Consider the following 15,524-nt stretch of genomic DNA (forward strand, 5'->3'; position numbering starts at 1 on the left):
AATTACTTTTGCCACTGGCCGTTTTAAAAGCTTATTAGCAAGTAATATTTTGCTAAACGCCATTAAGCATTGTGTTAAATTGAGTAATGTTTCTTATTAGGTTTACCTCCATCACAAATAGCATCTATGAACTTTCATTGCTTCTGCCACTGGCTGTTTTAACAGTTTAGTAGCCATTCGTGAATGACATTGATACAATCATTACTGTATCAATATGGGTGACGATAACTGACTTTTTCGTCAAGTGAAAAGATGAGAGAATCGTTAAGCCAGCGAAGTTTTGGTCTATCCTGCACAAAACTTAATATCTACCAGAAACGTTTTATTTTAGGCTTCCTATTACGTAGCTACGTAGGTTAATAGCCAGCAAAGTTTTTGTCTTTCCAGAACCTCAGGCATAATGCGCTTTGACTGTTACGGGAGGTGAACACGGAACCTGTTGTTCCGGAGCCAGCGTCTCTAATCACTACGCTATTTAACAAGGGGTTGTCAGGCACTCACTCACTCAGTAAGAGACATTTGCTCTTCTCCGCTTACACGGTCCAGCAAAAACTGAAAGGAGAGTAAAGCAGGGTTATTTGACAAAAAAGCTATTTCTAAAGGCATTGCCTCAGGAGATCTCTCTATCCTTCCCTCCTCTCCAATCCCCCTCTCTTCCTCCTGCAAGTACACAGCTAGGCATCACTTAGCAGTTGCCGCCCCCCCCCCACGTAAATGCCAATATAACTCAAATTTGCTAGCAAACTAACCATTGGAACCATGTAAGAGGCGAGTGGTAATTTCAGATTTCTTTCAATAAACATGTGGAGACATGGATTGTTTTTGTTGCTAAACATCCAACCCAACAAATTATTGTTTGGAAAAAGGAAGAACAATTACCTAGAATGCCTCAGTCAGAGAACAGATCTCTATCCTACAGAAAGTCTGGGGGCTGACAAAAAGACGAGCGGGTGTCCCCATGGCGTGGGTCTAGGCCATATCTTCTTCTGTCTAACCACCAAGTCACTGTACTCTGTCATATCCTCACAAGGACTCTTCGATTACTGCTATGCAGATTTTTCTCCTTCTTCCTTCTTCCCTTCTCAACCATGTCAAGATCTTCTCTTCCTCTGGGGGAAAATCTCTCTATCATGGTTGACAATTCCATGGTATCCACCTCATGTGGAATCTTGTTTCTCATGGTCTAAGAATCTTGTTCCTCATCGCCTTAGAGTCCTTCAGGTGCCTTTTGGCAAACTACAAGAGGGCTGTCATGTGCCTGTTAATGAAGAGTGGATTCTGTCTGGCCACATTATAAAGGCCTGACTGGTGGAGTGCGGCAGAGATCGTTGTTCTACTGGAAGGTTCTCCCATCTCCACACAAGAACTCTGTCAGAGTGGCTATTGGGTTCTTGGTCACCGCCCTGACCCAGGCCCGTCTCACCCCATTGCTCAGTTTATGCCAGGTGACCAGAATTATGGAAGTGTTGATGGTTCCAAATATCTTCCATTTACAAATGATGGAGGTTACTGTGTTCTTGGGGAACTTGAATGCTGTTTTTGTACCCTTTCTCAGATCTGTGCCTCAACACACGATCAGGTTTGAGGGATGGATGAATGGAGCACAATTCTGTGAGGTCATTGAATACAACCTGATCCAGAGCGCACATGACCTCAGTCTGCAGTGAAGATTAATCTTTTAGCATGAAAACAACCCAAAGAACACAGCCAATACAATGCTGGATTGGGGGCCATTTCAGTACAGTGAACTCATTGTCATGTTCAAGAAACCAATTTGAAATGATTCGAGCTTTGTGTCATGGTGCATTATCCTGCTGGAAGTAGCCATCAGAGGATGGGTACATGGTGGTCATAAAGGGATGGACATGGTCAGAAACAATGCTCAAGTAGCCCGTGGCATTTAAACGATGCCCAATTGGCACTAAGGGGCCTAAAGTGTGCCAAGGAAACATCCCCCACACCATTACACCACCACCACCAGCCTGCACAGTGGTAACAAGGCATGATGGATCCATGTTTTCATTCTGTTTACGCCAAATTCTGACTCTACCATCTGAATGTCTCAACAGAAATTGAAACTCATCAGACCAGGCAACATTCTTCCAGTCTTCAACTGTCCAATTTTGGTGAGCTTGTGCAAATTGTAGCCTCTTTTTCCTATTTGTAGTGGAGATGGGTGGTACCCGGTGGGGTCTTCTGCTGTTGTAGCCCATCCGCCTCAAGGTTGTGCATGTTGTGGCTTCACAAATGCTTTGCTGCATACCTTCGGTTGTAACGAGTGGTTATTTCAGTCAAAGTTGCTCTTCTCTCAGCTTGAATCAGTCGGCCCATTCTCCTCTGACCTCTAGCATCAACAAGGCATTTTCGCCCACAGGACTGCCGCATACTGGATGTTTTTCCCTTTTCACACCATTCTTTGTAAACCCTAGAAATGGTTGTGCGTGAAAATCCCAGTAACTGAGCAGATTGTGAAATACTCAGACCAGCCCATCTGGCACCAACAACCATGCCACGCTCAAAATTGCTTAAATCATCTTTCTTTCCCATTCTGACATTCAGTTTGGAGTTCAGGAGATTGTCTTGACCAGGTCCACACCCCTAAATGCATTGAAGCAACTGCCAGGTGATTGGTTGATTAGATAATTGCATTAATGAGAAATTGAACAGGTGTTCCTAATAATCCTTTAGGTGAGTGTATATGAACAAAGAAGATTAATACTTATGCAGTCTTTTTTGTATTTTAGTTAATTTAGAACAATTATTTTTCACTTTGACATTATGGACTTTTGTGTTGAACATTGGCAAAAACAAATTAAATCCATTTAAAGTTCATATTGTAACACAGTAAGATTTGGAAAAGTCACAGTTACTACGTCCAGTTACTAACAATGTAAGGATGACTCATGACATGACTGAAAGTTTAAAAGAGAAAGGCTGGCTACATCACCAAAGAGGTTGGCTTACTATTTAACTAATAATTAGTTGGAAGGGTTGGAAGAAAGTGTGAATTATATATTTATTTGCTTACAGTTGCATTAGCATGCTAGCTAAAAGCATCTTTTGTTTTAATGCAATCATGACATCTACAACCCTGTTTCCAAAAAAGTTGTAACGCTTTGTAAAATGTAAAGAAAAACAAAATGCAAAGATGTGCAAATCAGTTAAACCGGAACAATTTTAACCAGAAAATAGTACAAAGACAACTTATCAAATGTTGAAACTAAGAAATGTTATTGTTTTTTGAAAAAGATATGCCCACTTTGAATTTGATGCCAGCAACACATTTAAAAAAAGCTGTGACAGGGACAACAACAGACTGGAAAAGTTGTGTAATGCAAAAAAAAAATGGTGGAACATCCCACAATAAAGGTTCTTTGGTAACAGGTCAGTAACTTGATTTGGTATAAAACGAGCATCTCAGAGAGGATGAGTGTTTCAGAGGTAAGGGTAGGGAGGGATTCACCACTCTGTGAAAGACTGTGCAGGCAAATAGTGCAACAATTTCAGAAAAAAGTATGTAAAATGTAAAATTGCAACGGTTAGGGATCTCATCATCTATGGTACATAATATAATTAAAAGATTCAGAGAATCTGGAGAAATCTCTGTACGCAAGGGATAAGGCCGAAAATCAATACTGGATGACGATCTTCAGGCTCTCAGGTGGCACTGCATAAAAACATACAAGATTCTGTAGTGGACATCAATGCATGGGCTCAGGAACACTTCAGAAAACCATTGCTGGGAACACAAAACTCTATCATGCAAAGAAGAAACCATATACAGTATAAACAAGATCCAGAACCGCCACCACCTACTCTGGGCCCAAGCTCTTTTAAGATGGACTGTGGCAAAGTGGAAAACTGTCCTGTGGTCTGACAAATCAAAATTAGAAATTCCTTTGGTGAATCATGGATGCCGCATTCCCCGGGCTAAAGAGGAGAGGGAACATCTAACTTGTTATCAGCACGCAGTTGAAAAGCCAGCATCTGTGATGGTATGGGGGTGCATTAGTGGCTTGCACATCTGAGAAGGCACCATTAATGCTGAACAATATATACAGGTTTTGGAGCAACATATGCTGCCATCCAGATATCTGCTAGACAACATATTTTCCAGGGAATGCGTTGTTTATTTCAGCAAGACAATCCCAAACCACATTCTGCAAGTATTATAACAGCATGGCTCTGTAAGTAAAGAGATTCTGGGTGCTAAACTGGCCCGTCTGCAGTCCTGAACGTGCCACCCACTAAAAACATTTGGCGCATTATGAAATTAAAATAGGACAAAGAAGACCTTGAACTGTTGAGTAGCTGAAATCCTTTTTTGAAACGTGTCTCCGGCATCAAATTCAAATGGGCATGAATTTTCCCAAAAACTATACTATTTCTCAGTTTCAATATTTGTTATGTTGTCTTTGTACGATTTTCAATTAAATATAGAGAAATTATTTGCACATCATTACATTCTGTATTTTTTTGCATTTTATGCAGTGTCCCAACATTTTGGGAAACAGGGTTGTACTACTAGGAATATGTTTGTTCACTAGGTAATTTCTGGATCATTAGTGAGAGAGATACATATTTTCTAAAGACCAGAGAAAAGATGGATCCAAAGCCACAGCCGTTTTTACACTTATAATATATTGATATTAAATATAAAAATGGAAACTGATATCGATATGGAGTTTCCATTATGTATACTTTCGTTGGAACATAAAACAATCTCCCTCTCCCTGGACTCACAAGAGATTTAAGGACAATTTCATTTTAAATAGGACTAAGAGTCACACGAGTGGTGCAATTCAATTGCAGTCTTCAGTACTAGCAAATTCTATTGAACCAGCCATCTCGTCATAAAAACACCCACAAACCAATCTCCTTTTAAATCAGATACACGTGGTATTAGCCAGAGTTTGCAGGAGATGGATGTGTGAAACGTAAAGGACAGAAGGGAAATGATAATGCACAGTTGTACTGTACAATCTTCAAGTGATCAAAGACCATTAACCAATTAGGAAAGTGCGGAACAATCTTCCTATGTACCACTACAAAGGACCACAATGGAAATGTATCTAAAAGCTACATAAGATCTTGGCATTGCCATCAAACATCAGCCATTAAGTAACTCTTCTTTTGAAATAAATCACTGCTGCTACACTAGTCGCGTTGCATCAGTGTCCAAGTTTAAAAATCGCAGACGTTAAATTCTTGATTCTTCATCAACTTTTTTGCTGTTGACCCTCTCCCCATATTATTGCGCACATCACATTTGGAACGAAGTGTCTGGGAATGAAATTACTCTGCTGCTTAGTTATTCTACCTCTCCAGCTGTTCCCCACCTGTTATGAAGTGTCCAGCACAATTCTGCATGCAAAAAAAAATATTGTACATGGTGCATGTGTTCTGTGTCAGCTGTGGATACTAGTTACTAATGTGAGAAAGGCTTCCACGTGCACGTTTTGATTTAATTGTGACAGCAAAATTAAAAATGCAAGACACCTGGCACTGAACATACAGTGGCCACCTTGCAACAGGAGCAGGTGCCAGGCAGAACTTCTTCTGTTTTGGAACTGTTATTGCTGCCTAGGTTCAGCAGGTGAAGTTTGGACTGAAGTTGCAGACAGTAGTGTTAGGCTACTATAACAAGTATGCCTAAGTCAGGCCTTATATAAATAGACTGATTATGTTGAGGCTTCCCCAAATAGTTAAAATGTTGACAGTAAAATGTCAAATATACTTAATTTCCCGTTGAAAAGGCTTGTGGGGCCACTGTGAACAAAAATGGTATGATCAGAATAGCTATGCTTTCAAATAAGTTTGGTGATGTCATATCCAGATAGGTAATAAGAAAATGCATACTAAATAGTTAATGAATGTTGAAACAAAATGTTTTCGTTAAACAATGAATTGGTGGTATCAGTGCTTATTAATGTGCTGAAATGGACCATACTGAGGTATTCCTCCAAGTTTGAGTGCACTTCAAATGGAGATTTTCCATTCTGACAAAGACAAAGCACAGTAATATACTGAAAGCTTCACTTGATATCCCCTTTGCTCTCATCCTGCACGAAGCAGGCACACCTGACACATTCAAATGTCACAAAGAGAGTCAATGCTACACATCTCTTTGTGGAACCGATACTCAAGGACGTACGAAAAAAATCTATAACTCAGTTCTTGAGCAAGACAGTTAACACTAATTGCTCCTGTAAGTCAGTCCAGAGAAGAGCAGGAAAATTACTTAAATGTCACACGAAGCTTGGAAGGACCTTGAAACTTGTTAAGTTCAACTAAACTTGAACTTGAAATTTGATGTTTGTGAAGCTGACTGCAAAAAGAACAAACACAATAGAAGTCATCATGAATGTGGGCCAAAATCTAATTTAACTTCAAAGCTAACTTCATGGTCATCGTGATGTTTGTACAGAGAGAGAAATTGCACAGGCAAGGTACCATATTGCATCAGCCATTCTCCTGAATAATGCACACTCATGAATAAACATATACAGTACAGTATCTGCAGTACACCTCGATTACTGTTCATGTGCAGCCTGAGAGACCCATTTCTCTACCCTCTTGATCTCTCATTTTGCCTCCCCCTCAGTGTTTCTCTCTCATATACTTTTACCTTCCCCTTTCATACAACCCAGTTGCAAATCAAGTCTTTCTTTCCTTTCTCATTCTATTCTCTTTTCCCTTTATTGATATAATTTCTCCTTCCTGTATCCATCTCATCATGTTCTCTCCCTCTGTTCTCTGTCCCACTGTCAGACTGTGTAGTTTAGCTGTGTGTCTGAGATATGTCGGTTGCTCTGGCCTTCATTCAATTCTACGGCAAAGTGGGAGTGGGCTGTTTAAAAGCAGCCATCTACACAAAACAAAGATTGGCCACTGGGAATAAACCCTCAGAAGAATACACCCTGCCCGTCTGCCTCAGACGGTCTGTCTGCAACTTCTTATTAATAATAGAACATTTCTCCTAAAAAAAAAATCTGCCCAGGTCTTGTAAACTATGCTTTCTCTCTATCCTCCTAACACCACCAGTTCTCCTCTTCAGAAATATTAAACTAGAATACTAGACACTCATGCATGTGTCTGCATGCGTGTGTGGATTAGGCTGCTATCACTGGGGCTCTGTCAGCCTGTCAGGCAGTGGGACAGGCAGGGACAAAGAGGTTCATTTCAATATGAATACTGCAGCTGAGAGGACATGGCTCCCCCTGTGGGGTTACTTCCACTCTCAGCTCGTTCACACACACACACACACACACAAAATTGAGAATTTGGGATGAACTAATGGTGTGAAATAGAGGGAGGAGAGGATGAGTTAAAGAGATACATAGTCCAATTTGTTGAGTGAAACTATTGTGTTTGGATTATGAACCATACGGCTGGGTGTTTGTGCATGTGTGCAAGTGAGCAGAGAGTGGGAGTAACCCAACTGTTTTCCTCTCTCATCAGTGTTCATTCAACCCACAGCATCTCTGAAAGCCATGCAATTGTCCATGCACCTGTCTGTCTGTAATTGCAGGTTTAATCCTGTAAGTGGGGTGCTGGTGTGTTCCATAGGTCTGGCCCAGGCCCCTTCACCATCATTACAGCCATTATACCCTAAGCCAGGCCCCCAAATCTCTCATTACATGCAAATACAGCCGCTTTATGTTTCTGGTGAATAGGGATTCCGAACACCACCTGATCAAAACAACCCCCTCCTTCCCCAGTCGCCAACCATTAGATAGTGTATATATGCCCTGCTTTACTTCACCAGCCATTAGACGAGATCACTTGACCAGCTATTACACTTCCAATTTTGGCACTTTTGCGTCTCATCGCCCTAGTCCTGTCGTGCTCAGAAGACGATAATAATGTCCAGTGAAGTAATTCTCGCCAAGCTGTTCTGCTTCTTATCACACTGCTCGCAAGATGACGACGTACTTACCAGCCTCTAAACACTTGGAGGAGAATGCATTCACCTGCCAATAACCACAAAGGAGCTTTCAGGCATAAGGCAAACCTTCTCTGACACCAACCACAGATAGTGCTGAGCCTACTGGCACCACCACATGCCAGGCCTCCAGGCATTTCTGGTGTGCCGCAACCATGATTTGAATTCCTGGCCACGATGACGTAGCTGTACATTGAGGCAGGGACTTCTCCCACTGCGCCATTTGGGATCCCAAAAAGAATAGTAAACAAGAAGAAAAAGGTAATGTGCGGCTTAGGGGTTATGTTTAGGGTAAATGTTTCGATTGCCATTATGGTTGAAGTTAGAGGTAGGGGTTAGGGTAAGGTTTCTACAGGGACAGCAAAATAAAATAAAAACATGTGTGTGGGTGTGTGCATGTAGAATCTTTGTGTATGTATATACCTGTGCTAGCTGTGGGGCAGTCTACCACAGTCAGTGCTTGCTGCTTGATGTCCCTTTAGCATGGCTGGAACTGGTCCTGGAACACACCTGAATACTGTCTCCTGACTCCACCTGCAGTTTGACATTTGGTACCGTGAAGATAGTAGACACTGGAGAAAGAAAGAGATAAAAAGAATGAGTGATTAGGTGAGAAGGATGGAGAAAAATAAGAGTGTGTGAGGGAGAAAGAGTAAGGAAGAGTCGTTGAAGCAAACCCTATTGAATTAGAGTTTTGCAGTTTTGAGTCAAGAGATGCTGAATGCGGATAGAATCCCATAACCGATTAAAATGTAAACTATGGGGAGACTTGCAGGACACACCATTTCTGAACTGAGACACAAAAACATCACCTTCACATCATGCGCTTATATTTCATTTACAAGAGAAAATTGGATATCAGAGTCAGAAGATTCTTAAAAATCAGAATAATTATTGTCCAGCAGGGACATTTTCTTTTAATGATGATTTAGTTGAATAATTTGCAGCTTGATCACAGCAGATTTCCTACAGCATATCAGACATTTCCCCAGGAGGGTGTAACCTCTATGTTCAACTTGACAGCCAACCACTAGGGGAAATAGTTACTACATTTAAATACACTGGCGGTATACTAGGGCGTGGTAGTGGATGCTTGCCTAAATGTTGAATGGTTATGTCTAGAAACATTATGTTTTCTACAATTTAATAGACACATGGAGACTGCAATGCATTAATCAAAGCATTTCTGCAGCGTGCAGCCTCACATATCTCTGGAGAATATCTAGCAAACCGAGGAAGGCATCTGCAAAATGCAATCTGGTAATTATTATATTTAAAAAATATTTTTATAAATCTAAAATGTTCACCCCTCCAAATTTTATCAGATCTAATTTGCAATTTTGGCCTCACCCCTTTGCATCTTTTCCACAGAAGGTGCAGGACAGCTGAAGATTAAGAAATGTTTCCTCCATGAACATCTTGACAAGCTGCCCTGTTATCATACTGCTCGTTCAACCAGGGAGTTATTCCTAGTACATTATCTGAGGAGAACACATTCCCCAGCGTACAATCACAATCCCTTTTCGCCACGCCATGCTGGACCCCCAGGTATTTTTGGTATGCCGCAACAAACCTATGAACACCTGACCAAAGTGATACAGTTATACCGCAAGGCAGCGACTTAGAGCTCCAATCATTATAATCAATAAAAGGTTCAGCTAAAGTATATAGTGCCCTCCAGTCAGGTAATGGTAAAGATTAGCAAAAAAGGACCAATGTGTATTTTGCCCCCATGCATAGGACAGGAGGATGGTTTGAGGGAAAACATTATCCAACAACCACGTTTAGAGAATTGCTGGTTGGTTGGTTGAAGAAACTTGTGATTGTGTGAGTGTGTTTGTGTGTGTGTGCTATATCTCTTTCAGACATGTAAAGTTTAGGTTAGTTAGTGTTAGACGGCAGGGTCAGACGCAAATGATGCCCAACAACAGGTTAACATCCAGAATTGTTAATAATTAGCCTTCTATTGATCAACTTCTTTAATTTCTCCTCTACAATCATCACATTCTAGGTTAGTGAACATGTGAACAAATGTTCATCCTCCTTACCTTGACTCTCCTTGCTGCTACAGTGTAGACCCAGTAAGGACCTCGTTTATATAACTCTTTTAATTGGACTCAATTCTTCCCTAATCAAATGCCTTCAGCACTTCTACCTCTGTGTTAGTGTGACTGCATGCATCTGTGTGTCTGTCTGTGAGTGTGTGTGTGTGTGTGTGTGTGTTTGGTCTATTTGTGTATTTTAGAGTATAAGCATGCATTTCTGTGTGTGCATGTCTGTGTGTAATGACACAAAGACATCCACCATCTTGCAAAGCCTAGTGACCGCCACAGAACTCCTGCTTTTTCTAACAGAACAACCTGCTGTGGCCTGCTGATAACAGGATTAATAGAGCTCAATCAATCCTAATCTGGGGAATTAAACATGAAATGATCCACACAATAATGACCACCCCGTGGGCGGGTTGTCTCTGTTAGGTGATACAAATGCAGCTTGAGCTATCCAAACAGGCTTTGGGCTTTGTCACTGATAATGAGTGGGGTGAATAGGTAGAATGTAATGTTCTGATTTACAGTAGAATATTTTTCTGATTTACAGTAGGTTTTGTTTTGAGCTTGCACAATTATAGATTTTAGTAGAAACACTGACTAATAATTACTTTGTTTGTAATCACTTTCTCCCTCAAACTTCTAGATGCCTTGCCTTGGCTGATGTTACTGAAGCTTCAAAAATAATATAGCACGGTTGACCAGATCAACATAACATTACTGATATTGTAACAAACCTCTCCAAACAACTAACATTTAAGCCAAATTAACACATTTCCCATTTTAGGTAGGCTCTGATGTAAAAGACCACATCATGCTCCATCTTTTTCGGCTTCAGGCAAATAGCATGTAAGATAGAAAAAACATTTAAATCTATATCTTGAGGGAGACAACTGAGGTAGGTGTGGAGTTTACGTTTTTAACAGAAATAACAGAAGAGCTCTCTGCATGAACCACAACAACAACATAGAAGATGGAGACAGAGAAAGGAGGGTAGATATTGTTCCCTTTTGTTCAGTCACTCGGTACGACACATCTAGTGGAAGCAGGCGCACCACCCTAAATGGCAATAAGGCCAAGCCAACTGCAACTTAAACGTCCACTCTGGGCTGGGTCCTTCTGGGCCTTGTTGCTATTAGCTGTTCTGGCGAGGTTGTGTTTAGAAAAATGAAAACATTCTTGCTGCTAGGATGCACGTGGATGGCCCATTACTAGCAGCATTTCTCTCTGTCTATCCCAAGAAACAACAAAAACATGTCATGAGGAGCTGTGGCGCTCTCAGAGACAGACCTGGCTTTAGGGCCTAAGGACGTTTTTTTTGGTTAGCCGAGTGTGTTATGCAAGCAGGACATTAACACAGCTCGTGTTAAGAAACATGCACAACTGGAGACAATGAGTGCTTCATTTTCACTGTGCGCCTTCGTTTGGCATATCAGCGGAGCATGTCCACATCTGCGGACGATCTTGGCCAGTACAAAGTGATGTATTGCTTTGGAAATCAAAACTGCCCAACTCCTTTTTGGAAACAATTCTTCTTATTAGCTCTGTCCAAGAGCTAATAATTTTTCTACTGGCCAAAAGCAGGTTATAGCCCGTTTTTTATGTAGATTCAATAGAAGGATGCTCCACAATTTTTTACAACAGTATTGGTTTGTAGTGAGTGACAACACATTCCACACTGAGAGCCACGTAACACTGCCAAACAATCACTGAGCAATAAGATACAACACATACTGTAGATTTGCAGCACTTCTAGAGTAGGCAAAATTATGTGGAAAATAATTATGAATATTCCTGTATATTGTATATTGTTTTAACCCAAAATATACTTAATACTTTATTTTTATTTTATTTTGTTGAAATTATGTGCAGGTTATCTGTGGATTCCATCTTCGTCTGCAAATTTTTACAACAAGGGAATTATAGGGACCAATCCAGCCTACGCACTAGTTATGGGCAAATCCAAACCTTTAAATATATTTCCAACAGCATACCCTTTCTACCATCCACACCACCCAATCCAATGGCAACATTGGATGGACTAAGTATCTTAGTAAAGGTATAGGTATACATACTGTCTGAGATCTCCCAGAGCCGTGGAGGCAGGTGGCTGAAGTACTCGTGGTGGAGAGCTGCCTGAGCAGATAGACGTTTTTTTGGGAAGCACTGGAGAAACCTAGAGGCTAATTCCTCAGCATGGTCCACATAGCCCAGCCTGTAGGATAGTAGAACATACATACACAGTTAGTATGGTCCACATAAACCAAGCCAAATAATAGAAAGACTCCTGACATGGTCCACATTGCACAATTTGCATTGTACACATAGCCCATTGTATAAAACAGAAAGACAAACAAACAGTTCACAATTACACATAGCCCATTGTATAAAACAGAAAGACAAACAAACAGTTCACAATTACACATAGCCCATGGTATAAAACAGAAAGACAGACTAACAGTTCTCAATTACACATAGCCCATGGTATAAAACCGAAAGACAGACAGTTGGCATTGTCCACATAGCCCATGGTATAAAACAGAAAGACAGACAGTTGGCATTGTCCACATAGCCCATGGTGTAAAACAGAAAGATAAACAGTTGGCATGTCGTCTACATGATCTCAACACATGGTCTTATCTCTACTTTTCACATGTGGGACAATTTGATTGATTTATAGGCTTCATAAGAAAAAACAACATAAGAGACCCTGCATTTAGATTACACACAAATACACTGCTAAAAAAAATTCCGGGAACACCTAAATCACACACAGAGTCTTGATGAACGAAATATATTAAAGAGCAAATTCTTTACTGTACATTGTTTAATTTGTGGAGAACTCTGCACACGTATTGTTTCTGCGCGATTTTTTAAAATTCACCTGCGCCTTCTCGAAACCCCCTGCGCCCCAATGATGGGTCGTTCACAAACTAATGTCTCTTTTTGGTGAACAATGGGAGCCGATTCGCGAACGGAAAAGAGCCGTTCATTTGGCTCTTAAATACGTTTGAGGAAAGTTGTGTTAAAATAAGACATTTACAAAAGGCATTTGCCATAAACCACAATTATTAAAATAAACTTGTTGAACAAAATGTTGCCCACTGTTAATTAATAACATTGAACAAGGAATAGCCTGAAACGTGAACCCATTTAGACGTAACCCTTGACTGATGTTGTAATTGGAATTCAATAGGATCTTTATAAATGTACATATAAACTAATAATATTAAAAAAAAACTCTAAAACTTTTGTAAAATGTTAATTCGTATTACCATCTTGTAATGTGAATGCGTTCAATAATATATTTTTTATATATACCCTATATAAAGAACTGCGTGGCACTCGCGAAAAGACTCAGTAGCTAGGATGCCAACATGAGTGACACTCCAAAAAAAATCTCTCATTTGGACTTTTTTACAGCAACAAAAAACTAGGAAAATGCAGTATGCAGTATTTGCAAAGCAATACTTTGAATTCATTCTGGCGCCACCAACAATTTCCACAGGCACGTTAAAACGAAACATTTAACAGTCCTGTTGCCACAGCTGAAAGTCGCTGTTAGTGTTACCTGATGCAAGCAAATGCCCCTACCAAACCTGCCACCCAAAAGCCAGTACATGCCAAAGGCCATTACCTCATCAAAGAAGATGATAGTTGAAGAAATGGTTTAAATGGTTGCCAGAGATTTCCAACCACATCATTGTTGAGGACAAGGGATTCTAAATGCAGCTTATGTTCTTCCAAGCAGGACAACCCTAACTAACACAATAGTTCCCCAATCTGTTGAACCTTGTTTGGCCAATGATTAGAACAAAAGCCACATTAAACTGGTAATAATAATATTACTTTGTAATTTTTTCCTTTAACCATTTTACATTATAAATTAATGTGTGTTGCAATGTTTTGTTTTTGTGTTCTATTGTGATCTGTTCTACTGTTCTTTCACTATTAAAAATGTTTTAACACAATTAAGAGTTATTGCATTGTTAACAAGATTTTGCACTTATTTCTTTAATGCATGGAACCTGCTAGGTTAAAAAAAAAAAATCAGTGAAAGATAAATTAACAAATCCACAGCTTTACTAAGGCCAGCATATGTTATTATGGCCGTTATATAATTTGGGTTGATTAGAAAAATGTGCATAATAATATTAGCAATAAAGGGTAAAAAAATAAAAAATACTGAACAAGAAGCCGTTTTGAGAGCCAAAATGAACCCTTAAATGAACTAGTACAAGTGAGCCGGATCACTAAAAAGATGATTAAGCAATAAGTCTACCAATCATATTTGAGGTCCCATGTACTGTTTCGTGAGTGCAAACACGTGTCAAGTGAAAGCAGGGGGGATTCGAGAAGGTGCAGGTGAATTTTGAGAAGTCGCAGAGAAATTCCAAGCCACGATATCTGTGCCCTCACAATGTTTATACTCTCGCGCAACTGGTCATTCGCTCACACGGCTTGTGTTTCTGCTCACTCAACGTAATTTTTTTCTTCTCAAAGTGGCACCGGCGTGCGTGCAAGTTTTATCCTCTGCACGCGCAGCTTGTGTTTCTGCTCTCTCGACTCAATGTATTCTTCTCGAATTGGCAAGTGTGTGCGCGTGAGTTTTGAGACTGATGTGCCATTCAAGTGAGCCACAAACATGACACCTTATGAAAGGGATGGGAAATCAAGAATTTCTAAAACATTTGACAAATTGGACTGAACAATGGTTCTTTCTCAAAAGGCGTTTGAACTCATTGCACTGTGGTGAAGCCTGTTGGTCGGGAATAAATATCATGTTTCATGTTTATGCAGACATCTTTTCCATAATATCTGACCATGGTTAGGCCTGCGCATGCGCCAAGGGGAATTATAATGGGAGGCATGTATCCCACATTGTTCTTGCCTTTCAAGCTAGCTTTTTAAAACTGTGCATTTGTTCTAATGTTTTGGACTATAAAGATATAGCCTTTATAAAGAGACAGAAAAAGATACAGAAAATGAAACAACTGGATTGAACAACAGGTTTACTAATCCCCATCCAGATTCAACCTCGCACCATTACTTCTTACTGATTACAAGACTGCAACACATTTTACTTTGATCAGTCTGGGTTGATATTTTGAAGCAAGCCTCAGAGCGTTGGAGTTGTATATCCCATCACTACCTTACGGCATCCGACTACCTCCAAGGATATGCAAAATATGCAGCTTTCCAAAACGCAGCTTTCTGTGTCAAAGACTGTGCTTCCCCTATTCAAAATGCTGCTTCCCCTGTTCTGAGAGGTGTTTGCGACACTGTCCAAGAGATGCAATAAGCGCCCTAATATACGGCTACTTCGGTGTTAAAGACGCCGTCCAAAACAATGTTTCCCCTGCTCAGAATAGCTAAAAACCCAGTAGTACCACTGTCTTACTTGGAATTGTCATAAGAATTGAGCCCATAAAAGTGAGACTGAAGGCAAACTTAACACTGCCAAAGCTAACCTTGCTTGAACATACTACCATTCAAAATTAACTTAGAAATGTCCTTTTCGAAAGAAAAGC

The 15,524-nt window shown here is 40.3% G+C and overlaps 1 protein-coding gene across 4 annotated transcripts in view; it reads right to left on the bottom strand.

The window, feature by feature from the left end:
* Nucleotides 1-15,524, bottom strand: part of cdk14 (cyclin-dependent kinase 14) — a 187,102-nt gene that overhangs the window by 48,816 nt on the left and 122,762 nt on the right. For all 4 annotated transcript variants that reach the window (XM_034288992.1, XM_010885138.3, XM_020041402.2 and 1 more), the window contains 2 exons: nt 12,069-12,208; nt 8,369-8,517 (listed from right to left, as the gene is read on the bottom strand). In XM_034288992.1, the coding sequence (XP_034144883.1) occupies nt 8,399-8,517; nt 12,069-12,208 (259 nt within the window). In that variant the 3' untranslated portion in view covers nt 8,369-8,398. The remainder of the gene's footprint in view (nt 1-8,368; nt 8,518-12,068; nt 12,209-15,524) is intronic.

The sequence above is a fragment of the Esox lucius genome, chromosome 20 (genome assembly GCF_011004845.1).
Source record: "Esox lucius isolate fEsoLuc1 chromosome 20, fEsoLuc1.pri, whole genome shotgun sequence".
NCBI classification, from domain to species: domain Eukaryota; kingdom Metazoa; phylum Chordata; class Actinopteri; order Esociformes; family Esocidae; genus Esox; species Esox lucius.